This window comes from Macadamia integrifolia, chromosome 5 (assembly GCF_013358625.1).
Source record: "Macadamia integrifolia cultivar HAES 741 chromosome 5, SCU_Mint_v3, whole genome shotgun sequence".
In the NCBI taxonomy this organism is placed as follows: Eukaryota; Viridiplantae; Streptophyta; class Magnoliopsida; order Proteales; family Proteaceae; genus Macadamia; species Macadamia integrifolia.
In genome coordinates, this window is record NC_056561.1 from 31,154,427 (window position 1) to 31,181,384 (window position 26,958).

Here is a 26,958-nt window from a genome sequence, read left to right on the forward strand (position 1 = left end):
GGGGGGAGGTTCTTACTTTTATTTATGAGTCAGAATTTGGGATCCCAATTATTTCTCTTTTTTACTTCGAACGATTTACTCTTTTTAGGAGAGGAAAGGAATTCTGAGAATCCATATCAAAGAGGCCTTGTAGTGCATTGAGACTTGCCTATAATATTGTAAAATTCAGAAAGTTTGATATGGCTATACTGAGCTAGTTTTCCTTGGTGTTAGTAGAAGTTTATTTAGTCAAATTTTGGGGTTTGTTTTGATTCAGTTATTGTTTCCCTTTTTATGAGTGGAGTTGTTCGAGTCCTAAAATCATTAGGAATTTCTTGATGTTTTTCTACACTGTTACTCTATTAAGGTGTTGCATGGGCTTTCCCCGTCTAACCAACTCTAATTAATAGGAGTCGACTAGAGGGGTGGTAAACTTGTAATTTTACTTCTTTTTTGTGTTGTGAATCTCTATCATAAATAAAGGCTTAACCGACCTCTCTAGTCACTCAAGTATTCTAACCTAGTTTTGTTGTTAACGTGGTATCAGAGAAAAAAATTATGATCAAGGTTTACCGCCTTCCTCCTCTCTTCTCTCTCTATATCGCAAGCCTCCATCAAATCCATCCTCCACCTTCTTCTCTCCTTTTGTCTCTCTAAATCCCTCGTAAGACAACACTAATGAAGTGATTCTTATGAATCTAGTTGTTACCTTCTATCTTACCTTCATGGTATAAACCTTAAAATGTTGCAAGATATCAATTTGAGTACTTTCCTTACCTTGTAATTTTTTATTTTTCCCTTATTGGGGTTTGATCAAAACCTAACTCTATTGACTCTAAGGTTCCCGTTCAGATCCAACTGATATTTAGAGGAGCATTTACTAACCCTTAAAGAGGAGTACAATCCTACCTATGGTTCCAGTTGGGGATGTAGCCACATTGGCCTCATCCAACGGTACCCATTTCTGTTTTGTAATGGAAGGAATATGGAGAGATTTATGGGGAGTGATTCCTAATAGATAAGAAACCCTTTTTTCTCTAACAGGAAACTGGATAAAGTCTATATATAGTAGACTTGAAAAGGGAGAGAATCACTCTTGACCTAATCTATTTATTATTGAGAAGCCCCAAATCACCCTGATCACTCTTACGGCTCTCTCTATGTCTGCTTTTTATTTTACAACAAGAAAACGGCTTGGGGCAATTGTATTCATCGTTGGTAGCGGCTTATCACTTTGGCAGTAGCTCATCGTCACACAGGTATCGATTCTACACTAGTATCAGAGTTGCTGTTAGTGACTTTGAAGGATTTAAAGAGTAAGAAAGTAGTCCCAAAAGCGTCCTCTACCACTTCGATACCAACTTAGTCAAAGGTGTTCATCGGATCATCTACTTTGGTTATGACCTAATTGTGGTCGAAGATGTATCGAAGTTTTAGGAAATCGATTTGGATTTCCATGTTTTAGGCGCCCTAGAATATTGCTATGCTAACTTGACCCTTGTTTTAAGGACAAGTTCTGATCTGATCCACTAAGAGGATCCTTGGCACCACCGTCGACTGTCTCCTCCACTGACTCTAGAATGAAATTGATATTTCATTGTGGAAAAATGGCCTTGCCAGTCTCTTTTCTTTCTACCTTCTTAGTTGCCTAAAAGATAAGTGTTATTCAATTTAAATATTATTTTATTCAACAATATTTATATTAGTCTAATTTATATCATGTATAGATTTGTGTGCATATCTGTTTAGCATATATTGGATTATTATTTCATATGATCCATCACGTGAAGCACACTCATCATTATCATAACACTTTTTTCTGATTTAATAAAATCTAATATCATAGTTAAAATTGCTTTAGAACATAATTGTTATCATTGAGTGTGTATACATATATATATATATATATATATCTATAATCTGTCCATTGTTTATCTCAAGTAAGGTTTTATTATATGAGTAATACAATATCAGAATTGTTAATTTTTTTTTAACTTTGCATGACCATCACTAGAATATATTTTATTTGTTTTATTATAATATAAGATTGATATACATAGCATGTGCTACTGTTATTATAATATTATAATAAATATACATTGCATGTGCTAATCATATTGATTTTTTATTTATTATAATATAATATTGATAGATATAACATGCGGGCATGCTAGTTTTCTTTTTTTATTATAACATATCACTGTTAAATCTTATTTTTACTTGCATAATAGATGATGTCATAGTTAAGGTACATTTCTATTATTTTTTTAACCTTTTATAAACCAATTAAGAACCTTTTAAGGTCTTTGTTCAGGATTAATAGGATAATAATAATACTAATAATAATAATAATAGAAAGGAGGATTACTAATCTTAATCTCTAGTTTATATAACCAATTAAATTAGTTTTTTTCATAATGTTAATGTATATTATGCTACTTACATTGAACTGAACCTGTTAACAACATAATAAAATATTAAAATCATAAAAAAAATTAGTAATTTAAATATTTTATACCTTACACAGTAGTGTTCATTCTTTTGGCTCGTTTGAAGCCATAAGGAATTAGAATTTAACATATAAAAAAATAAAATAAAAAAATTTATTGAATTCATATTTTTTAAACTAGCGTGGGGAAACATAGAGTGAACTAAATTTATTTATTCATTTTTCAGAACATCATTATGGCCGAAAAACCTTTGTCTCATGAAATCAACAACCTTGAGAAACTTAATGGGTCAAACTATGAAACCTGGAACATAAAAATCACACATGTTCTTATATACGAGAAGATGGACCATGTTTTAGAATCAAAACCTGTGGTTGGGGATAATGCTACCATTGCAGAGAGTAAAGCTGCGAAAAAATGGGTAGAAGATGATAAGAGAGCTCGTAGCATGATCTTATTGAAAATGGAAGACCATCTGATGAAAGTGTTTAACAAACACAAAACAACCAAATCAGTAATGGAAGCTGTGAAGGCTAAGTATGATGTAAAAAACTGAAACACACACTCAGCTTCTGACTCACAGATATAATAGTTTTAAAATGACTGAGGGTGAGGATGTTGTGGATCATGTCAACAAAATGCTTTTTTTGGCTCGAGACTTGGCTGATACAGGATCAAAGGTGTCAAATAACTACCAAGTATCCACAATCATTAACAGTTTGCCCCCTTCTTGGGCAATGGCACAAACTGCACTGAAATTCCTGGGAGACAATCTCAGTATTAATAAACTTCCCCAACAACTGCAATACTATCAACAATATTTGATGACAAAGTCCATGGGTGAATTACATACAACCCAGTCCAATCCAACATAGCCAGAGATTGACCAAGTGGAATCACTGGCACATCAGCATCGGTTCCGTCCCAATGCCAACCAACTCCACCCCAATTATAACTAGAATAAGTTCAAAGGGAAAGGAAAAATGAAGTCCATAAACTTCCAAAAGGTGTCACCTAGAGCATGTTATGAATGTGAAAAATTGGGCCGTTTTAGGGCTTTCTACCCTAAGAAAAAGAACAAATGAAATAGTCCACATGCACCACCACCAAACACTCAGCGGAAAGAATTTTTTGGCACCATTGAGTACAATTTATCAAGAGAACAGTATAAGGGGTGGTGGATCGATTCAGGTGCGACACGTCACATTGCAAGGACCACAAGAGGACAATAAGAGATGAAGCCTCTTACACCTGGTGACCATAAGTTCTTCATGGGCAACAACTCATATAGTGCAATTCGAGGTGTTGCAGACTATGTGCTTGACCTCGGGAAGGCTAATTTCCATTTGAAGGATATAATTTATGCCCCCGATATGCATCAGAATTTGATTTCTGTACCAGCCCTTGTTAAGAAGGGTCTTGATGTGCGCTTCAGAGGCACTGAGGTCACCATTGGAAATTTAGTCGTTCTTTTGCTTCAGGACCATTTATCCCTGAACAGGACTTGTTTTTACTTTCTACTATTGAAACTGTTCTCAATGTAATCACTGATATTATTAATGAAAATGCATCTGGCTCTTTAGTTTATATTGATTGTGCAAATCTTGTTGATTTATATATATGGCATATGAGATTAGGACACCCTGGAATTAAGAAAATACAACAAATAATTAGTATTAGTTCCTAAGTTATCTAGAGTAGAATATAATGGATACGGACATTGTTTCTCTGATAAAATGACCAGAAAACCCTTTCCAGTGGGAGCAAGAGCAAAGGAACTTCTCGGAGTGGTACACTCTGATATCTGTGGGCCATTAAATGTGAATACCCATAGTGGTAAAACATATTGTATCATATTCACAGATGATTTATCCAAGTATGGATATATTTATTTACTTAGTAGGAAATCTGAAGCATTTAAATGTTTCAGATGCTATAGAACTAAAGTACAAAATCAGTTGAGAATGAATATTAAGGTTCTAAGAACTAATCGTGGTGGAGAGTATAACTCCAAAGAGTTTAAAATTTTTTGTGAAGAACATGGAATCATTAAACAAAAGACAATGTCTTTCACACCACAACAGAACGGTGTGGCTGAAAGACGGAATAGAACATTACTTAATGTAGTTCATTGTATGTTATCTCATTCCTTTCTTTCTAAAGAGTTTTGGGGAGAGGCCATTCTTACGGAAAATTATATCTGGAACAAAATTCCCACTAAATCTGTAGAGACTAATCCCTATGAAATGTGGACAGGTGGAAAACCAAACTTAGAAAATCTAAAGAAGTGGGGATCAGTAGCCCATGTACTAATACCTAAGCCATATAGGAACAAGTTGGATTCTAGAACGATCAAATGCAAGTTCATAGGATATCCTGAAGGATAAAAAAGATATTGGTTCTATCACCTTGAAAAGGGGTAATTGAGAATCGTGATGCAGAATTTTTAGAGAAACAAGAAGAGAAACCACAATAGGAGGATGTAGAACCCTTACATGTCATTGACGATGATTATGAAGTTGACCCTCAAGAGGAACCAGAAATTTTTGTTCAAGGAATCCAAGTTCCTGAAGATTAAGGTGATCATCAGGGATAGGACCCAAAACCTAGGATAAGTGTGAGTAAAAGAACTAGAGCGCCCCCAATTTATTTAGATGATTACTACCTTTATTTATATGAGTCATTATGTCATATAGTTGACATAGATGTAGAAGAAGTAGTCGATCCCGTAATCTATAATAAAGCAATGAAATCGCGAGAATCAGGTGAATGATGGAATGCCATGCGAGAGGAAATTGATTCTATCACAAAGACTCAAGTATGAGAACTTTGTGACCTTCCAAAGGGTAGAAATTTCGTAGGTTGCAAATGGGTACTTAAGAAAAAGTATAAAGTAGATGGGTCTGTTGATAAATTTAAGGCCTGGTTAGTAGCAAAAGGATATACATAGAAATGAGGAATAGACTACCAGGAAACTTATTCACCAGTAGCGAAATTTGCCTCTATTAGAGTGATATTGACACATATCGCACATTTAGACTTAGAATTATTCCAAATGGATGTGAAAACCCCCTTTCTCAATGGCAAGTTGGAAGAAACCATAAATATACAACAACTTGAAGGTTTTCAGGTAATGGGACAAGAAGACAAAGTATGTAGACTTAAAAAGTCCCTGTACACGGATTAAAACAATCCTCACATCAGTAGTACCTAGTATTCCACAAAACAATCCTTAAGTTAGGATTCGTGGCAAACAAGTTGGATAACTGTGTATATATTTTGAAAAGTGGGAGTTGTTTTACTATTCTCTCCTTGTATGTTGATGACATACTGTTGGCTGAAAATAACTTGGATATGCTAAACAGAACCAAGTATGAACTTAGTAACAGATTTGAAATGAAGGATATGGGGGAAGCATCCTATATTCTAGGAATTCAAATTATTAGAGATCGAACACAACGTAGATTGTGTTTGAGTCAGGAAAAATACTTGAACTCTGTGTTGAAAATATTCGAGATGCAGAATTACAATCCCTCATCAACTCCGGAAAGACTTAATCAAAAAGTCAATGTCCTCAAGAAGGATAGAAAAATTTGAATGTACATTATGCTTAGGTAGTAGGTAGTTTGATATACGCAATATTATGTACACAATCAGATTTGGCCTATCCAGTCGGTTTGGTAAGTAGATACCAAAATAATTCTAGCTCTGCCAATTGGAAAACTGTGAAAAGGATTATGAAGTATATTAAAAGAACTAAACACTTAAAATTGTGTTTTCGAGCAGAAAAACTTGAGGTTATTGGATAATCCGATGCTGACTTTGGAGGTGATAGAGATTATTGTAAGTTCACCTCTGACCACGTGTTCATATATGGAGGTGCAGCAGTTTCTTGGGGTAACAAGAAACAAGGGTGTGTTGCTAGGCACACACAAGAAGCTAAGTTTGTTGCTTGTAGTATGGCAAGTACTCATGCAATCTGGATAAGATGATTTTTAAATGAATTTGGGATAAATCTTGTAAATGGACCAGTGGAAATATTCTGTAATATAGGCTTGATACATAGTGGTGCAAATAACTCGAAGGGGAAACATATAGAAATACAGCACCACTATATTCGAGATATAATAGAAAATGTGAAATCAAAGTAACTTATATATCTACGAGCGATATAGTAGCTGATCCCCTCACAAAGGGAGTTCGTGCAGAAGCTTACATTAAGCATATAAATTTAATGGGATTTAGAACAATCTGAGTCTAGAATTTGAACTGTGTGTTCAGAATATATATATTGGACTTAGAACAATCTAAGTCGAGAATAGGAACTGAATGTTCCTCATCATGATAATGTTTTTTATTGTTTCTGAAAATAAGAACGAAAATGAATATGTCATGATGGATGTTCCTGGAAATGGGGACTAATGATATTGTGCATTCGACCAGCATGGCCAAGTGGGAGATGTTGGTGATGTGGCCACGTTGGCCTCATCCAACGGTACCCATTTCAGTTTCGTAACGGAAGGAATATGGAGAGATTTATTGGGGGGGGGGGATTCCTAAAAGATAGGAAACCGTTTTTTCTCCAATGGGAAACTGGATAGAGCCTACATATAGTAGACTTGGAAAGGGAGACAATTACTCTTGACCTAATCTATCTATTAATGAAGAGCCCCAAATCACCCCGATCACTCTTACTGCTCTCTCTGTGTCTGCTTTTTATTTTACAACAGGAAAACAGCTTGGGGCAATTGTGTTCATCGTTGGCAGCGGCTTATCACTTTGGCAGCAGCTCGTCATCACAAAGGTATCGACTCTACAACCTTATCTGCCAAGGTTTTGTAAGTTAATTTGCTTCATTCTGCATTAAGAAGGTCGGCTGGTATACATTATATTGATATAGCCCATAATTTAGCAGTCATGGATAGAAGTAGTAGTCAAAAGCAAGGTAACTTTATAGACAATTTTGTTAATTAATCTCTTCTTCTTCTTCTTCTTCTTAATTTTAGTGAATTTCTGTCCCCAAAAAAAATTTATTGCAGATTGACTTAGAGATAAAAGACGAACAGAGAAGGAAAAGCAAAACCTATGAAAAGCACACATATCCTCTCGCAATGAAGCCTTGCCATTAAGATTGTAAATCTGGAGAGACTACTACAAATTATTCCTCTCCCTGATACAATTAATAAATTTCGAATTTCACGAGCAATTTTTACATGAATTCCATATGCTCACAAATTTTTCCAATTCCTTGGTAATTAATAGTTTGTACTATTCAATTTGACAAAATAATTCACAAATCATTCGGCAAGTAAAACAACTACGCTCAAAACAAATGGCAACTACAAGGGCCAATCATTGAATAAATGCATTTCTCTGTAGTTTAATGGTCTATTCAATAGCAAGTACCATCATGTGTCAGACCCTTCACTAGTATTTTAAATAATGGTCTAAGCTCTGATATGAAGGGATCCTCAGAGATCGATTGGGGAGAGTTGTTTTCTCTGTTCAAGAATTTCATGGACATAAAACTAAGTATGAAGCTGACAGTGGATTATATAGAATTAACTATGGAGTTGGGTGTGCAGAAATTATGGATTGAAAGTGATTCAGCAGCAGTGATTTTCTCCATCCAAGCAAAGGTGATTCCATGACTAATAGTGCAAAATTAGAGTTTTTTACATTCTTTCTTGTCCTCTATTGTGTGGAAAATATCACATTGTTATTGGAAGGCAAATTCCATTACTGATTTTTTGGTAAAATAGGTGGTGAAGCATGGGGGTGACCTTCCTTATCATATAAAGAGAGCTGTTTACCAATGCTCTGTGTAAGCCTTGATGTCATTTTTTCTAGGAAATCATTTTTTTTACTTTTGATGAGGTTAATTAATTTCCCCCAAGACTGATGGCACCGCCAAAGGTGGGGATTTTCAATCTGTCTTGTGCTTGTATTTGTCATGGTATATCCTATCATTGACTTTGAACCTCCTTTTCTCTCTCTATCTAATCTTCGTGCTAAAAAAGTGGCGTAACAATATTAGAATGACATTTGTTGTTCAATCAACTTCCATTCTTCCAAGCTCTTTCTCATGATTTTTCTTTTTGGTAATTAAAAAATGGTGCTCGATGGTAATGATCATAACCCTAGGCTAAAGCCCCTACAATAATCAATACTTCAGTAAGGCATGCCTACTTGAACCCACAATCAGGCGACTCAGAGTGATGATGGGGCAAGGGCTGCCTCCTTGGGCTACCAACTCCATGGGCAACTTTCTATTGACATGTGAAACTTAGATTAAAACTCAAGACACCTAGTCATCCAAACCAGTTGATTTAAGTTCAAACTTTGGACCTAGACCCACCCCCTACTAATTGGGGGTATCATTTCAGGAGAAAAAAAGCTCCCCATTACCAAGTCTTCAGATCAAACAGTATAAAATTGCCTCTGATCTCCCAGTACAAGAATCTTCACTGCACAGTTCTCCTTCAAATGGGAAGAAATTTCTGAGACTAACTTAACAACCCTACTAATTTGTGAAATTTTTCTTCGAAAAGACCTATGTCGAGGAATCTCCGATAAAACTACCGTCTAAAGGATCCTTCAATTGGGAAGAAATTTCTGAGACTAACTTCACTACCCTACTAATTTGTGAAATTTTTCTTCGAAAAGACCTTTATCGAGGAATCTCCGATAAAACTACCGTCTAAAGGATAACACATTGATTTACCAGAGAAAAAAAAAAAAAGGATGACACATTGAATTAGTGTACACTCCTCTACCAAAAAGAAGAAAAAGGAATTAATGTACATTACCTCTCTCTCTCTCTCTCTCTTTCTCTCTCTCTCTAGGGGTGGAGGGCCCGTTTCCAACTCAATGGACCTCCTCTGAAAGAATAGAATAAGACTTCACCACATAAATAAAATAAAATAAAATAAAAAAGAAAGAACTGGTTCAGTTCTTCCCTACAAACCTGCAAGGAATGAAGATTCATCAGATAGGCAAGATGCATCATGAAGCTTCACTCATAAAATTAACAGATTGATGTACTGCTAAAAATAATGCGTAGCTTATCAGCATGTGTCCCCATCAAGTTAACAACCTTTCAAGCTGAAGTCCGAAAAAAATTTGGTGTTGGCTTGGAAGATAATCCTATTTCTATTTGTCACTCTTTGTGGTCAAAATAAAGATGGATTAAATCTTAATGAGCAGAACCCTTGTATCATCCTTGTGTTTTCCAAATCCAATCCAAGACACCAGAACAGTCTTCATGACTGATAAAATGCCTGCACTCACCAAGAAACCATTAGATACTTGGAATGAACAATCAAAACTAATTACTGAAAATATTCACTAATATCTACCTATTTTTTGGGCGATAAACCTTCAGTTCAGAGATCTCCCTGTGACGGGATAAATCTTTCTTCATTTTAAGTGAATCTGGCACCACCACGTTTTGAGTTTGCTGATGGTATGCATCATAAACAAAGTTAAGTACCTTTTCCTGTAAAACATGTCTTTATCAGTCTAGCATAAGCCAGATAAATGTAGTACTGAAGTTTTTTACCAGATAAATTCTTGTGTATTTTTAATACGAACATACTTGAACCATAAAGGCAAATCTTTTTTAAACAAGCATAGAACATGGGCACTGAATTTTAAAATATTAACTAGAATAACAGGTCCTGAAATTACTGCAATTCATGCTTCTTCAAGATATGCTTTATAAATTTAATAGTGGCAATTCATCCCATTGTCTTATGTTTATAGTTTTTTTGAACAAGAGGCACATGGCTTGGTGAAATGACTGAAGAATTATTCAGAAAGAGAACAACTGACTTGGAATAAATTCTTCACATAGATTAAGCAATTCAAAATAATGTTTTGGGAATTGGTAGGAAGATAGCCATGTTCCCGCAGATTGAGGAAAAAGATTTTTGAGTTTGGAGAAGTTGGCCGGAGCAGATGTGATCCCTACTGCTACACGAAGGATATTGCAATCAGCAAATAAATATTCCGTTGCTCAGAGAATCTACAGCTTCACACTAACTGTGGTGCTTGTGTGTCCTGAGTTGTTTTTCAGGGAAGCACATCCTTCTTTTCTAGTTTGTTAAAAAGAAAAGGGGGGAAAAAAAGTATAAAAGGTCGAAGCAATCAAGATTTACTGAACCGCAAGGACAGGTAAAACAATGAATACAAGCAGAAGACTTTTTTTTTTTTTTTTTTTGGTGAGAGTTTAGATTAAGCTTTTGAGAAAAGATATAAGTAGGAAACTCCAAAATCATTTTGAACGTAAAGAGAGTTTAGATTAATGCCAAAAAAATCTTTTACAGCACCATGGGGGGTTTGATGGTGAGAAAAAAGGGAGCTCCTGCAGGCTCAATTCATAAAGAGATAGAGCAAGCTTCCACTGGCTTCTTCTACTTTGTTCCCACATCTCCCACTCTGTTATACTTGTCATTTTCTTCTATCCTCCTTCCATGAGTAGCCTTCCAGTTGCAGTAGATCGTATGGAGGAGCATCATGGACGAGAAAGATTAGTGTATCCATGTGTCAGTTTCACAAAGTTAGTAGGGGGGGGGGGGTACCTTTGATTCTAAGGTGATTAGTTTTTTATGAAATGATTAACTGACATGTATGCAGGAAACAAAAAAAAAAAAAAGGGGGGGGGGGGGCGGGGGGGGCGGGGGGGTCAGCAGGTTGTGATACTTGGGTTTTAAGGGATAATTAAGCCTCCAGTTAGATCCAATTCAACCACCCAAATTCATTCTAGTTTCAGGATTATGACTAAAAACAACGAGGGACGTAACTAGTGTAGCTTTTGCTATTCTCAGTTCCTGCATGATTACGTGCAACTTACAAGTCAACGTCATCATTTTGTTCAGAACTGATGATCATGTTAAAAATGCATAGACTAAGTTTGATGATGTGCCATTGATAATCATCTCCATTGCTTTGTTAACTTGGACAGTTGGATAAAATTCTCATAAGAGCCAACATGTGAAGACTGCATTCAAGACCAGGCTTGAATTTGGGATAATTAGCTCACCATTAAAAGAAAATCAACAAGAACAAATCACCAAGAGTAATTGCAACCAACTATCCCTCATACACAGTTCCTTGATTCTATAAACACTACAAACATACCCAAGACCAGGCTTGAATTTGGGATAATTAGCTCACCATTAAAAGAAAATCAACAAGAATGAATCACCAAGAGTAATTGCAATCAACTATCCTTCATACACAGTTCCTTGATTCTATAACCACTACAAACATACCCATGTATGCCATCATGAATATGGAAGTACACTCATCACAACGTCCACATGCAATAAGGCATGCACGCATATGCTGATATGCACGTGTAAGCATATTTTTCGTGCTAATAACTTCTCACCGCATCTCTAGCAAAATAATCCATACTGGGAAAACATACCTACCAAAAGGAAAGTGACATACCAGTGGCTGTGAAGCATCAAGCCAGTGATAAATAAGCTCATTCCTGAACCACGTCATTTGCCTTTTTGCAAAGTTTCTGTACAAATGGACAATTCATATTAAAGGCAAGAGGTACTCATCTAAAAGGAGATAATAGAAGATGCAAGTTTACAGAGCAGAAAGTGTAGATATGTACAGAAATGCAATGTCAGTCAATGGCACATAAGCATACAATCAAAATGAATAGGGTAAATTACAATTGAGGCACCAAACATTTAAGGACATTATGTTTAAGGTACACCTAACATTTTAAGAATTACATTTGGATTACCCAAGCACAACAGTGATAAGGAGGTGTTAATATATGATGATGAAACAGCCAGAATGTCCCAAGTTCGTATATCTATCAAAAAATATTGCAATTGGAAAGATATAATTCAATATCGTATTCTTACCTTTTCCCTTTTAACCATTCATTTGGATCATGGCCGTTCATATAACATTTTAAATCACGGTACAATTTGATTTATGATCACACCACCAATAGCTTCAAAAATACTGTAATTGGAAAGATAAGATTCGAAATCATAATGTTTTAACATTTCTAAATGTTTGATTTGGATCATGTTTGTTGAATTAGCATTTTAAATAATTACAAACAAGTATAACCTGATTTAAAATCAGGCTGTCATCAAATTCTAACGGATTCCAATTGGAAGGATACAATTCAACGATTCAATTTTGGCCTTTTTAGACCTTTGAATTGCATAATGGCTGCTAATTTAGCATTTTTAATGACAATAAACACAATAGTAAAGGCTAATCTATGATTGGATCATAAAAGGATTCAATTTGCAGCCAATATTTTAATCATACGGTTGGATTCTTCTAATGATCCAATCATATATCAAATTTTATTGTTGTATTTTTCATGATTTAAAATGTTAAATAAACGATCCTGTTACAAATCAAATGTCTAAAAATACAAAAATGTATCCTCCCCTTTCAGAATTTTAAGATGATCTGACATTAGAATATTAGATCAGGTTGCACCATTGTGTTTGTCGTGATTTAAAATGTTAATTGAACGGTCACAATCCAAATCAAATATTCAAAAATTTTTAAACATTATTGTTGTCTATCTATCCAATTAGAATTGTTTTTAAGCTATTGATGTTGCAATCTTAAATCAAACTGTAATAACGATTGCCATGATTTAAAATTCTATATGGATAACCATAATCCAAACCAAAGGCTAAAAAGTTGTAAAAGATGTGGTGTTGAACTATATCCTTCCAATTAGAATCTTTTTTATAGACATAGGAACTTGGAGCGTTTTGGTCATTTCATCATCATATGTTAACACCTCAACACTGTTTAGGCTTGGGTACTCCAAATGTAGTTTTTAAAACATTGAGTACGTCAGGAGTAATTTTTTTTAAAATTGGACACAAAGAGGCAAGCGAAGAAAAAAATACAATAGCAAAAAACAACTTATAGCACCTGCCACCACCGTAGAGGAGGAAGAAAAAGATGCTTGCAGCGCAGCATGGCATGGAGAAGAGTGAAGTAGAGTAGCATTGTTGTCAAGTCGCACAAGAGACCTACGGCATTCGAGGGCCACCTAACTACTTAGGCGACAAGGCAATCGCCTAGACGCCCAACAACAGAAACAACATTATATTGAACCTATGCACAAATTTTCCATTATATCTAGCAACATCACTACAGCATTACATCAACGTCAATATAGCAAACAGCAAACCTATTGAATACATAGTTGTCATGGCGAAGCCTAGGCGGCGATTTGGCATCTTGGCGGAAAAAAGAGGTCATGGCAGTCCTACGATTTGTGTGACTCACAAATGACGGTCGCCATTGGCTGATAGGCGTCGACATGGCTCCGCCATGGACACCAAACCACGCCTTATTCACTAGGTGGTCGATTTTCCGTATTGGTTTTTTTTTTTACTAACAATATTTTGTTTATTATATTTTAATTGGCAACATAAAATGAAAACACTCGAGGCCCGACATTTCTCAAATCCAAATTACCAAAAGAACCAAAAAAACCCTCGAGCTCGAAGAGAACAAAACCCTTGAAGCCAGCAGCCATCGCCTACGACATCTTCTCCTCCGGCAACAAGAGCGACAACAGCCTGCGACGTCTTCTCCGGCAGCAAGAGTGACAACAACCAGCAGCCAAAAGCCATTGCCTGCGACGTTTTCTCCTCCGGCAGCAAGAGCAACAACAGCCAGCAGCCACCGCCTACGACGTCTTATCCTCTGGCAGCAAGAGCGACAACAACCAGGTAAGGGCCCCCCCTGTGAGTCTGCAACTTCAATCTTTCTCCTCCTTCTGATCTTTTTCTCTGCTCCAATTCATTTCTTTTATGCAGCTCTCCTCCTTCTATTCTCTGCTCTGGTTATTCTCTGCAACCTCTACCCTCTGGTTCTCTTCTCTTTTGCGTTGATAGTCAAACTTTGAAAAATATAAAATATAAAATCGCCGAGCCAAAAACCAATTTAATCGGGGACTCCTCTGTTGAGTAGTCAAAATATCACCGACGCTTCGTCTTTGACGATTGTCTTACTTCAGTCCAGTGGGCTACAAAATACAGAGAGTGGTAAGATCTCCCCGTAGCCCTCTCTCTCTCTCTCTCTGAACAACATAGCCAGACTGAGCTAAAGAGATAGAGGAGAAATCTAATGGAGTATGAGAGGATTGACAAGGTTCAGGTATGGTTCTGCTTACAGAACATAGTAATCAATGAAACCCATCTCTTAATTTGTCTTTTTCTTTTGATGCGATGTTAGCAGAGCCATACTTTCTTGGTGATTGAGTTTCTCTTTGATTTTTTCAGTTTTAGTACCTTTTATTATTTGTTTTTTGGTGGGTTGAAAGAAATGCAGGAATTATCATATGGGTTTAGATGGATTCAAGTCATTTTTTTGTTCTTTGTTTGTTTTAGCCTTTTGGATGTTTATAATATGTTTTCCTCTTTAGTTGTATATCTACTATCTAGAGCTTGATCTGAAGGTGGGAAATCATATATTTTAAATTGCTGGAAAAAAAAAATATAAGAACTTGACAATGGTCTTGGTTGTGTTAAGTGAAATGATTAAGTTGGATTTGTAAGTGTTTGATTGTTTTCTTTTTGATGTTATCATGTTAATGTTATTGGTTAACACTTAACATACTTTGTTACTCTGTTTTGTAACTTGTAGGATAATAGGACTATAGGAGTTCATAATGGATGGTACTGTTGGTGGTAGTAGTGGGGGTGATAATATAAGCACGGCTGCATATGATCCATCCAAAGACCCAACCAGGAAGGCCAAATCAAATGACCCTAGGTGGAAGTATGGGTATTGGCCTGACTTTTCAGACAAGAACCTTGTTAAATGCACTCTTTATGGAAAAAACCTCAAGTGTGGAATTAAAAGGTTAAAGCAACATTTGGTGGGTGGATATGGAGATGTTGCTAAGTGTACCAAGACAACTGTAAAGATTGCTACAGAGATGAATGCAGCTCTTTTGCGCAATAAGAAGAAAAGGATGCAAGACATTTTGGATGATGATGATGTTGATGTTGATGCTGGTGCTGGTGCTGATGTGGATGTTGATATAGAAGTTGAAGGTCAAAGACAGTGTGGTAGGACTTCTTCTTCTACAACCTCTAGACTTATTCCTAGCTCTGGGACAGCTGCTAAGAAAAAGAAAGTAGTCATTCAGCCACAAGTAAGGGGCCCCATGGATGCTCATGTTAGACGGACTCCTAAGCAAGTGGTTGCTGAGAGGCATTTTAAAGGTAGTACTCAGACTACTATAGAGAACCGGTTTAGATCAGCGGAAGAAAAAAAGAGAGTTGATAATCACATTGTTGACTGGGTTTATCAGTGTGGTATTCCATTCAATGCTCTTAAGTCAAGGAGGTTTGAGGTGATGGTGGAATCTATTGCACAGTACGGGTCAGGATATAAGCCCCCAAGTTATCATGAAGTGAGAGTGCCATGGTTAAAGGCAGCAAAGGATAGAACTGCAGAGATGAAGAATAAATATGAAGAGTATTGGAAGTAGTATGGGTGCACTCTAATAACTGATGGGTGGACGGATAAAAGAGGAAGGCATTTAATTAATTTCCTCGTTAACTGTCTAAAGGGGACTTATTTTATGGAATCTATTGATGCATCTAGTATATCTCAAACTGCAGAGAAGTTGTTTGAATTGATTGACAACAAAGTTCAAGAAATTGGTGAGGACTATGTTGTGCAAGTTGTGTTAGATAATGCATCGGCTTATAAATTAGTCGGTACAATGCTGATGCAGAAGAGGACAAAGCTATATTGGACTCCCTGTGCAGCGCATTGCATTGACCTGATGTTGGAGGAAATAGGATTCTTGAAATCTAATAGGAATGTGATAAGTAAGGCAAAAAAAGTAACCAACTTCATCTACAGGCACACGCATTCTTGATGCAATGAGGGCTAGAACAAATGCGAGGGATCTGGTGAGGACAGAAACTACTAGATTTGCAACTGTATTTCTGACACTTCAAAGCTTGTTAAAACATAAAGATGACTTAAGACATTTGTTTATTTCTGAAGAATGGACTAGTTCTACTTTTGGCAAAGACCGAGGCTAGGAAGAAAGTGGTTGAGACGGTGTTTGCTGTAGCATTTTGGAATGGTGTGGAAAATTGTCTTAGAGCTTCAAAGCCACTTCTTACTGTCTTGAGGATTGTGGATGGTGATGAGAGGCCTTCTATGCCTGAGTTTCAATTTGCTATGGATGAGGCAAAAAATAAAATAAAATAAAATTTTGGGGATAGAAAAAGGCAATGCATGAAAGTGTTGGATATTGTCAACAGGCGTTGGGAGATTCAAATGGGGCGTCGTTTGTATGGAGCAACACTATTTCTTAATCCTGGCAAATTTTTTTCTTATAAGGAAGGTGATGATGGTGGCTACCAAATTATATCTTCTCTATAGCTTGCATTTAATGAAGTCATTGAAAGAATGATACATGAACCAGCTTTACAAGACAAGATAAATACTCAAGCCACTTTGTATAGATATTCTCGAGGTGGTTTTGCCTCGGATATGACGATTAGATCACGGGCAACCATGAGTCCTAGTAAGTAGAGTGTATTGTTTAGTTGTTTTGTTTGTGTGATATATTAAATATTAATCTAGCTATTTTTATATATATTTATTTTTTATAGTTACTTGGTGGGGTTCATTTGGAGGTCATGCTTTTGAGCTTTCAAAGATTGCAAGACATATTCTAGGGCTTTGTTGCTCCTCTTCTAGTTGCGAGCGCAAATGGAGCACATTTGAGTTTGTAAGTAGCTGGGTGTTACATCTATTTCATATTTTAGACTTTTTATTTTTGGAACAATAACTTTGTCTTTTGTTCTCTATTGTTTATGAATTCAGATTCATACCAAGAAGAGGAATAGGCTGGAACATCAACGTTTGAATGATCTAGTCTGTTCAGTACAATCGCCGCTTAGAAGAAAGGTTTCAACAAAGGCATCTTGATAACAGAAATTATGATCCATTTGTGCTTGACAAACTGGATTGGAGTAGTGAGGGGATGATTGACGAGCAAGTGGATGATGTAGTCCATACCGATGCTGATCTCACATAAGACGTTGCTGGAAGAGCAATGGGGGCAACAATGGAGGGGCCCAATCGACCCAGGAGAGCTCAATCATCAACCTCTAGAGGAAATTTGTGCTACACACGCCGTGGTAGAGGGAGGGCTGTTGGGGAGTCATCAGAATCATATGGGGAAGAAGATTTGGAAGAAGAGGATGATGTGAATGATGACTTGGATGTCATAGATAACTTTGGTGAAAATGCAAATGCTTCTAGTGGGCAACAAAGGAATCTGCCATCTGCTGTTGATTTGTTGGATGATTATGATGATTAAGTTATTTGTGTTTGACTGTTTGAGTGTTTGGATTTTATGTATTGTCTTTAAACTTTAAACTTGAACTTTGAACTTGGATGATTAGTTTTCTTTTTTTATTTTATGTTGAGTTCATTTGCTATCAAGCTTCATTGCGTCAGTAAGTCATTAATAGCTTAACAGATTAGCCACTTATCTTATCATTTGATCTATTCTTAGGTTTCCAAATATATATCTCTGATTCATATATGATATATTGACATATATACCTTTTACTTTGTTCAGGTTGCTCACTCACTTCCAATCATTGCTTTCAAGCTTCAGTCACAGGTTAGCCTTTTACTTTTTACTTTTATGTGATGTACATGTTGATTTTTTATGACTTGATGAGTGATGAATTGATGTATAACTGTATAAGTCAATAATATATCTTGATTTTTGATGACATGATATGGCTATGTTGATTTTTTGATGATTTGATGTTACTTAATGTTTGTTTTATATGTTATAGGGTATATATTCTAGGCTTGTAGCATGTTATAAAAACTTTAAAAAATAGGAAAAATAAAAAAGTAGCATATTAAATAATTTTAGAAAATAGAAAAAATAAAAAATGACACACGGGCAATTTGACCGCCATGGCAACGCCAAAATGGGCGATTCATCGCCAAATCGATTAGCCACCCCTCCACCGCCTTGGATCGATTTGACGCCGTGACAACTATGATCATAGCCAGTTGTATTGCTGTCCTATAAAAACTTCCTTAAGTTTTAAAAGAATACGTCGATTACACAACCTCCGGATGCACCTATCCATTTCATCAATCCTATTTTAATTATTTGTGAAACATCATCCTCGATATCACCTTTTTTATTTATGATTGAGTTCAAATATCTAAAATAATCACTTTGTGGAACCTCCCTCATCAATTTTCACCACCTCAATATCCGTCCTTGTGTAACTAAAGTTGCACACCATATATTTCGTGTTTGTGCTACTTCTCTTAAAACCTTTTGATTCCAAGGTTGATCTCTATAACTCTAATATGGCATTAATCTTTGCTTTTGTCTCATCCACCAAAACAATATCATTAGCAAAAAGCATACACTAATGAACTTCATCTTGAATATCTCTAGTTAATTCATCCATGATAAGCATAAACAAATAGGGGCTTAAAGTTGATCTTTGATGTAGTGGGCATACCTTGGCGCAATGGTAAGGTTGCTTCATTGCGAACTGGTGGTTGTGAGTTCGAGTCTTGAAACAGCCTCTCCACGAAGTGGGGGTAAAGTTACGTAAATTATGACCCTCCTTAGACCCAATAGTGGCGGGAGCCTCGTGCACTGGGTACGCCCTTTTAAAGCTGATGTTTGATGTAACCCAATTGGGAATTCACCATCTTGAACCCCCCACAATTCTTACACTAGTCACCACACCATTATACATATCTTAATTATGTCCACGTATTTACTGGAAACACTTCTCTTCTCTAGTACATGCTAGATTAATTCTCTAGGGACTTTGTCATAAGCTTTTTCCAAGTTAATAAAGACCATATGGAGATCCTTCTTGTAATTTCTAAATATTTCCATGAGTCTCTGAAGTAAGTAAATAGCTTTTGTCTTTGATCTTCTTGGCATAAAACCAAATTGGTTCTCAGAATAGTAGTTTCTTTTCTCAAGTAGGTTTTAATAACCTTACCCCATAATTTTATAATATGATTCATTGGTTTATGCTTCTATGGTTTTTGCAACTCTAAATATCACCCTTATTTTCCTACCAAAACAAAAAACAAAATATCACCCTTATTTTTTTTAAATCGAATCACAATGCTTCTCCTCCATTCATATGCATTTTCTTTGTACCCATAATCTTATTAAACAGCTTGGTTAGCCAAGATAAGTTATAGATTCCTAAGCTCTTCCACACTTCTATTGGGACCTCATTTGAGCTGTGTGCCTTTCCTACTTTAATAATCCACCCTGCCTACTTTAATAATCCTTAAAGCTTCTTTTACTTCAGGAACCTAGATTTTTCGTTTATATCTACGACGTGGTGTCTGGATAGGTAATGCAGTCTTCCGGGACACTACTACTCGAAGTGTCTTCATTTAGCAGACTGCAGAAACAAACTTAGAACCATATAATAATGACCTATTTTTCTTTGAACCTGTTACCTATGTTGTGTGGGTTTGGGTTTGGGTTTGGGTTTGGGTATGGGTATGTGTCAAGGAGTTGAGTCCACCTGGTCCCCAAAACTTGGAATACACAAGGGAATGTGTCAGAAAAGGGGTATGGGTATGGATTTTGGAGTTGGAAAAAATTATTGAGGAGGGTTAATGTGTCAAAGGAGAATGGGTTACACTTCCTCTTCTTCTTTAGAGCCACATCCAACTGTCCATGTGTCCGACTTATGGTTGCTTGTTGGATAATTCTTCCATAACCATACCAATGTGATTTTTTTGGCACGACCACTGTGGGAGTTACATAAAGTGTCCAGGACTCCAGATAACAGAGACTTTTTACATTTGGAACAGATTCTGTTTATGCTTATTGGATTCTTTAAACCCTTCTTGCAGAGCCTTCTCCACTGCATACAACCACTATTGTGGAGAAGTGCACTCTGAAATTGGTTGATGAGTACAAGCACATGTTGTGCCAAGCCACTGAGCCACTGTCAACTTTCCTGGAATATATCACGTTTGTGTTGACCTAATTTAGTAATTTAAATATCTAGTCTTGATCATTTAACTTTTGAAGATTTTATAAGTTTGGAGAGATTGCAGGCTGAACTTTGATATGTTGGGTGAATTTAAGTTTCTGTGGTTCCTTGCAGGTATGGTCACATGATTGACAATGTTGTCCTTATTGTTACTGGTACCTTACATGAGAGACGTACAGAAACTACTAGAGAAATGCCATCCTTTGGGTATGTTTGATAGGTAATGTGACCGTCCTGCATTTGCCTACTTGTGAGGCTTTGACATTTCACATGACTATTTTGCCTTACATGTTTTCCTTTCCTTCGCAGTATTGCTACACTTGCAGTTGCTCAGAATATGCACGAGCTTTACAGATTGGTGCTTATTGACACACCTTTGGCTCCATACTTCTCTGAAAGCATTACGTCTGAGGTGCTGACATTATCAACTACCTTCTTTTTCTAGTGTGTGTATTTTTTGTTTGGCAGGTAACCCATGTGATTCTGATAAAAGAAAAAATGCTTCATACTTGTTTATCAATTGTATGGCAGGTAACCCATGTGATTCTGATAAAAAAGCTTCATTCAACTGCCCTGTTCTTTGACCAGAGATTTAGAATCTTGCATCTTTTAAAGGATGGCACTATTGCTAATTGGTACTGTAGTATAGGTAGATTATTTGCAGATTCTTGTTTGATGTACTATTCAGAAAGTAAAAGATTTTGAACTGTAGGCATCCTATCAAATTTACTTCACAATTTTTACTCGTCATTTTATCATGACTCCAATCATCATATGTTTGGAATCTGCTATTGTACATTGGAATGAATGCCATGCTTATTTTTCTGTTGTGTTTTGGGAGAGGACTTGATTACATTGACAATTAGTTTTTATTTCTTTGTTATGTTTCCTGATCATTCATTCGCACTTTTTTAGGACTTGGATGACATGAATATTGAAATTATGAGGAACACGCTTTACAAGGCTTATCTTGAGGACTTCTACAGGTTTTGTCAAGTGAGTGTTATTGCAGCTCCCTCCCTCCCTCCCTCCCTCCCTCCCTCTCTCTCTTAATTTGACATATCTTCAAACAGAAACTTGGAGGTGCTGCTGCTGAGATCATGTCCGACCTCCTATCTTTTGAAGCTGACCGAAGAGCCGTCAATATCACAATAAACAGGTAAAATCATTGTGTATTACATTTTTTTGTGGTTAGTTTCTGATCCTGTTCTCTTTGTGGTTGTCTCAGTGGGTTTGGATAACGCCTTGTGTTGGAAAATTATTTCTTGTCATTCTATGAGGTTTTATACTTTGTGCAGTATCGGCACTGGGCTGACGCGAGATGACCGCAAGAAGCTTTACTCTAGCTTTGGTCTACTGTATGTATTTCTTCTAGTTCTCCATTTAACTGTGGAACTGCTTCCTTTTTTCCCCCTCACTTTTACACGTTGCTGATGATGGTAATTTTGTGTTACAGCTACCCCTATGGCCACGAGGAACTTGCTGTATGTGAGGACATTGACCAGGTAAGTTTCGTTAATGCACTTGGAACGTTGCTTAATCTGTGTTTGGGAACTTTTGAGAGATATATTACTGCTTGATGAAATCAATCGTTTATAATGATGGTTACTTTCTTAAGTTGACTGGAATATGTTAGCTGTCATTCAGCATTCAAATTCATGTCAATCTGACTAATTGTGAATGGTTGAACTGTAATTTGAAAGATAAACAGAAGAAATGGTTACATTTTTAATGTGTATTTGTTTATGATTTAAATCTGAAGGCGTTATTCCTGCCCTTTGAAGATGGTAGTTCTGTCAATATTCAACACAGGTAAATTTTACATTTTTCGCCATGAAAAATCCATATAAATAATAGTGTATTCAAGTGTTTTGCATCAAATTTTTAGAGAGTTATTTTTTCTTCTTCTTCTTCTTCTTTTCTTTCCTTTTTTTTTTTTTTTTTTTTTTTTTTTTTGTCGTAAGGTAAGAAATTGAAATATAAATGAGTCACTGAAACCAGGATGGTGTTACTATCTTGGTAACCTGAAGTGGATGGAATAGAATCATTAGCTACAAAATATCTTGACAATGTTTTGTAATATTGGGATAAAAAAAATTACTTGTTGAATAACTATAACTGCAATACTTAGAAGAAGGATGATTATATTTATGGTTTTGGAGGAGATCGCAATGAGCACTAATAGTGATGCAGTAGATATGTTCCAGCTCAAGTATCAATGCAGGAAGAGGATGACCAGGCCAGAATGGCCTATGGTTCCAGATTGGCTCAGTTTTCCAGTTCTTTTCTGGCCTGTGGTTTCAGTTTCTGATTCTCTTTGGAACCAGAATCATGGAGCTTGTTTTGGGAATCTTATGGTGAGATTCCATAGGTTAGTGAGAAACTGACTTAGGCCACAGGTGAGTGGCCTTAGTCATGTCCCCTTCTTCTACCATATTCCCTTTCATTTTCAACCCTATTGAAGCTGTCTGATACCTTCTGAGGTTGTGCTATTGCCTGCTGGAACCATTGGAGTAAGATACTGTTTGTAGTGATTTTAGAACAGGAGCAACTATCCTCCATCCTTCCATACCCTGTGGTAACCTGTTACTAGAGGTTTTCTGCAGAAACTCTTATCCACATGAAACTCTCAATCTGGCCATCAGTTCCCCAGGGGATTTTGAAGTGTTGTTCTACTGTTAGTACCCTACCATCAACCAAGAGTTGAGTTCCAAATACTGGTTTGTTTGCTGGATATTAGCAAGTTATGAATTTCTGAACTTTCTAATTTCAGGCCTGCCTTCATTTCTCCTGATCTAACCATCAACTTGTTGAGATATTTAAAGGGACCATCTCCATTGACCAGGACCTAAAATCGATCCAAATTTGGTATCTGACCAGTAGTTAGTTTAATTTACTAAATCTGCACCTTTACTTTTTTTTTCTGTCCTTCGTATTTGTACCAATCAATCTAATCCTCAGATTCCTATCAAACTTGGAAGTATTGTTCTTCTACCTACTCCCCACAGTTGACCAGAACTTGGGCTTGATCCAAGCCTTGGTTCCTTAGCCATCGGTTCCCTTCGGTTGCTGAAAATTATACCGTACAGTCCAACTTGTGGGTTGGGTGTAGTTGCTATTTTAATGAGTCTAGCCCTGTCACCTTCCCATGATTTTCATGATTGAATAGAAGCTTTCTGCTCTGGTTCTGTGAATTTCAGACTGATTCAGGGTGAAGGCTCTGGTGGGATTCCAAGCCTGCAGTCAGGTGGATACCTTCTCTCCTATCTTTATTCTTCTCCATAGAAATCAGATCAGAAACTCTGAATATTTTAACTCTGCAATCTGATGTTCTGCTTAAATTTCTCAAATTTCAGATTTGTTCTTAATCTAGGATCTGATTATTAAGTTGTTTATCAAACATTCACTGGAATATTGCCCATCAATTTGCTTTTCTATTCTTAAGTTTCAAATCTGTTCTAGATTTCAAAATCCAGATCGATAAAGATTCCTAGCTCTATACCATTTTCAAATTCTGATTTTTGAAACTGAATCATTCTTTTTCTGAATCTGATTTATGTTTGCTGATTATTCATTATTTGGATCAATATTTTTTTATTGTTCAGAACGCTAAAATATGCCAATTGATTTTACTGTTTTGTGGTTTCTTAGTTCCAGTTGGATTCTTCAATATCTTGAAATCTATCCATTGGATTTCAATCCAAGAAAGGGCATACCTGGTGCACAAGGCTCCCACATGTGCCAGGTCTGGGGGGTGAGGAGGTGATAATTACGCAGCCTTACCCCGAGAACATCAAGAGGCTGTTTCGATCGCTTGACCACCAGGTTGCAACATTCGTACCTTACCATTGGATTTCAATCCAATTTTGTTGGATTATTCCCCTTGAGAAACAGCCACTTGACCAGAATTTCAGGATCATTGATCTGTTTTGGTTACACCTTTTCTCTTAAATCTGAGTTTCTAACCTGCAATTCTTCAACTTTCTGGGTTTTCTAAACCCCATTATAATTATAACTGTAATGACCCCCTGAAAAAAAATGTGTGTTGATCTGTTTTGGTTACACATTTTCTCTTAAATCTGAGTTCCTAACCTGCGATTCTTCAACTTTCTGGGTTTTCTAAAGCCCATTATAATTATAACTGTAATACCCCCCTGAAAAAAAAAAAAAAAAAAAAAGTGTGTATTGAAAATTCTGACTCTTTCTTTGTGGCTTCTGTTGTAGGTCCGTGCTGTCATGGAGAAATGCCCCCCTTACCAGTCTATATTTTCTAAAATGTCTTATGGGGAGACCCAGATGCTAGATAAGGCCTTCTATGAGGAAGAGGTGAAAAGGCTCTGCTTAGCATTTGGACAACAGGTAAAAATTTAGACATCAACCATCCAGTTTCGTTCCCAGTTTTGAAGTGCAGAAGTATGCTTCTCTGCGAAGCAACATTTTAAAAGGTGGAGATGTTAAGCAAGGTGTTAGAACCACCAGATTCATGCGACCAATGTCTTATAGTTATCAATTCTATATAAAATTTGATGAAAAGAAGAAGGTGTCAAATATCCATGGTAGTCCACATGTATGTGTGCGTGTAGAGTTTACAAGCATGCTTGGGAGATGAGGCTTTTCCTTTTTCTTCTGATCATTGCCACGGAGACTGTCCTCTTCTAGGGATTGCCTACTAAACACACTGCATTCAGGATGAGGGTAACCTTATCAATGCCCCAGGGTTGCCCTGATCCTGAGTGGAGGCAATTCATGAGGCTGGCAAATAATAAATGCAATCTCTGTTGCACTCTCCTGTTTATTACATCTAAGGCACTGTTTATAGACTTTCAAAGTCCCATTTCCGTAAAGAGAAATTATGATCAATGAAGTCTTTTAAGGTGTTGCATTGCTTTGTTTCCTTTTCTCTGTCTTTTCTTCTTTTCTTTCTGTTTTCTTTTTATCTTATACTTTGGGGGATCCATGTAGCTGAATCCATTCAGTTGGGAAAAGGCCGAGTTGTTGTTGTTGTTGAAGTCTTGGTCAAAGCAATTTAAATAAAAAAAAAATGTAAATTTAAGAGAGGGGCAGAATTGAGTCTCACATAACCAACATGAACCCTTTTCTCTACTAGTATATCAGGCACACACCCTTGGTATAGTATGTGGCATTATCCCTGAGGTGTGAGCCTCCAGGGTTGTGACCAGAGAGATTCTCTTGAAGCCTCATTAGAGGTCTGCCTTGTAATAATCACATGCCTTTCATAATAACAGAACACTTCCGGGTTTGTGAACTAGAAACTCCTAGGGTTGTTGATCATTCTACTGAGACGCTACTTCACTGAATTACTGTTTTATCTTTTTTATAAAATAAAAGAAACTTAATGAATAAGGGTTAAGTATAAAGGGCTTTCGATGTGAACAAGAAGTTTGTTGACTTCATATATGAAGTTATTCTCCATTATGATTTAAAGTTTGTTTTGTTTTTGATATGCAGTTCCACTATGCTGTTTTCTTTGTGTACATAAGGTTGCGGGAGCAGGAAATCGGGAATCTGATGTGGATCTCTGATTGTGTGGCTCAAAACCAGAAGTCTAGAGTTCACGACAGTGTTGTGTTCATATTTTAGTTACTTTACAGCCCTTGAGGATAAACACCTTGGCATTTTTCATATTCTTGTATACATCCTTCCTTCTATCTTTTGTTCTCTGTAGGTGGTTGTAAGCTGCAGTTGTTGGTGCTACTGCTGGCCATTGTGATTCTCAATCAATTGCAGAGGTTAATAATAATAATAATTATCATATAATATGCATAACTTGCATCTTTTTTGGTTTTAAGAATTTGTTCTAAATCTGGATCATGGTGTGTGAATGAATATGTTAAGACTTTGAAATTTAAAGCAAATAGAATGGAGCTAGGTATAGTGGTATGCTACTAGTGGTCATCCACTCCTTATCACTGATGGCAGTTTTCATCCTCACACAAAGGAGGCAGGTTGGGCGGCAGTTATTGTGCTGAACAATCAATTGTTTCAACTACTATGATGTATGGCTATGCAGGAAAAGCCCACAATAGGCAGAGCACAGGGGACTTCAGCAGGGGCTTGATGGAGCAATGCAGATGGAAAGCAAGCTCATAAAAGATTTGGACAGATACATAGGAGAAGGTGGAATGGCTGATGCAGTAGGAAGATCTTAGGTATCCTTGGGAACTTTTATTTATATGATATAAGCACTTTGCTTAACTATTCGGGTCTGTAAAACATGTTAAAACAGGATAGATCACTCATTTGTGTGGCTGATTGATTAGCTAAAACAGCGAGGCTCATGAGGTGGAGAGGACATTTTCTTGAGAACCCATTTTCGGCATGTTATGTCCTAATTCTTAGTTGTATAAATTTTCCTATTTTGTACCCCCCCACCCCAAAAAAAATAAAAATTAAAAAATTAAAAAAAAGCATTTTTTAAGTGGGCTACGTAGCTA

At 36.5% G+C, this 26,958-nt stretch overlaps 1 protein-coding gene and 1 pseudogene across 2 annotated transcripts; one reads left to right on the forward strand and one right to left on the reverse strand.

The window, feature by feature from the left end:
- Nucleotides 1-9,202: 9,202 nt before the first annotated feature.
- On the reverse strand, nucleotides 9,203-13,847 carry LOC122079198 (tRNA dimethylallyltransferase 9-like). Of its 2 annotated transcripts, XR_006140346.1 has the most exons (5): nucleotides 13,368-13,847; nucleotides 11,886-11,961; nucleotides 9,788-9,927; nucleotides 9,526-9,709; nucleotides 9,203-9,396 (listed from the first exon to the last, which is right to left on the reverse strand). XR_006140346.1 is itself a non-coding variant. In XM_042645463.1 (4 exons), exons 1-4 carry the CDS (start codon nucleotides 13,418-13,420, stop codon nucleotides 9,646-9,648), a joined length of 333 nt encoding a protein of 110 aa, XP_042501397.1. In that variant the 5' UTR covers nucleotides 13,421-13,845; the 3' UTR covers nucleotides 9,433-9,645. The 2 variants fall into 2 exon arrangements, 1 of the variants encoding a protein (XP_042501397.1); XM_042645463.1 differs by lacking the exon at nucleotides 9,203-9,396 and having other exon boundaries at nucleotides 9,433-9,709; nucleotides 13,368-13,845.
- Nucleotides 13,848-18,056: 4,209 nt separating this feature from the next.
- LOC122078521 lies at nucleotides 18,057-26,312 on the forward strand (annotated as a pseudogene).
- Nucleotides 26,313-26,958: the final 646 nt, after the last annotated feature.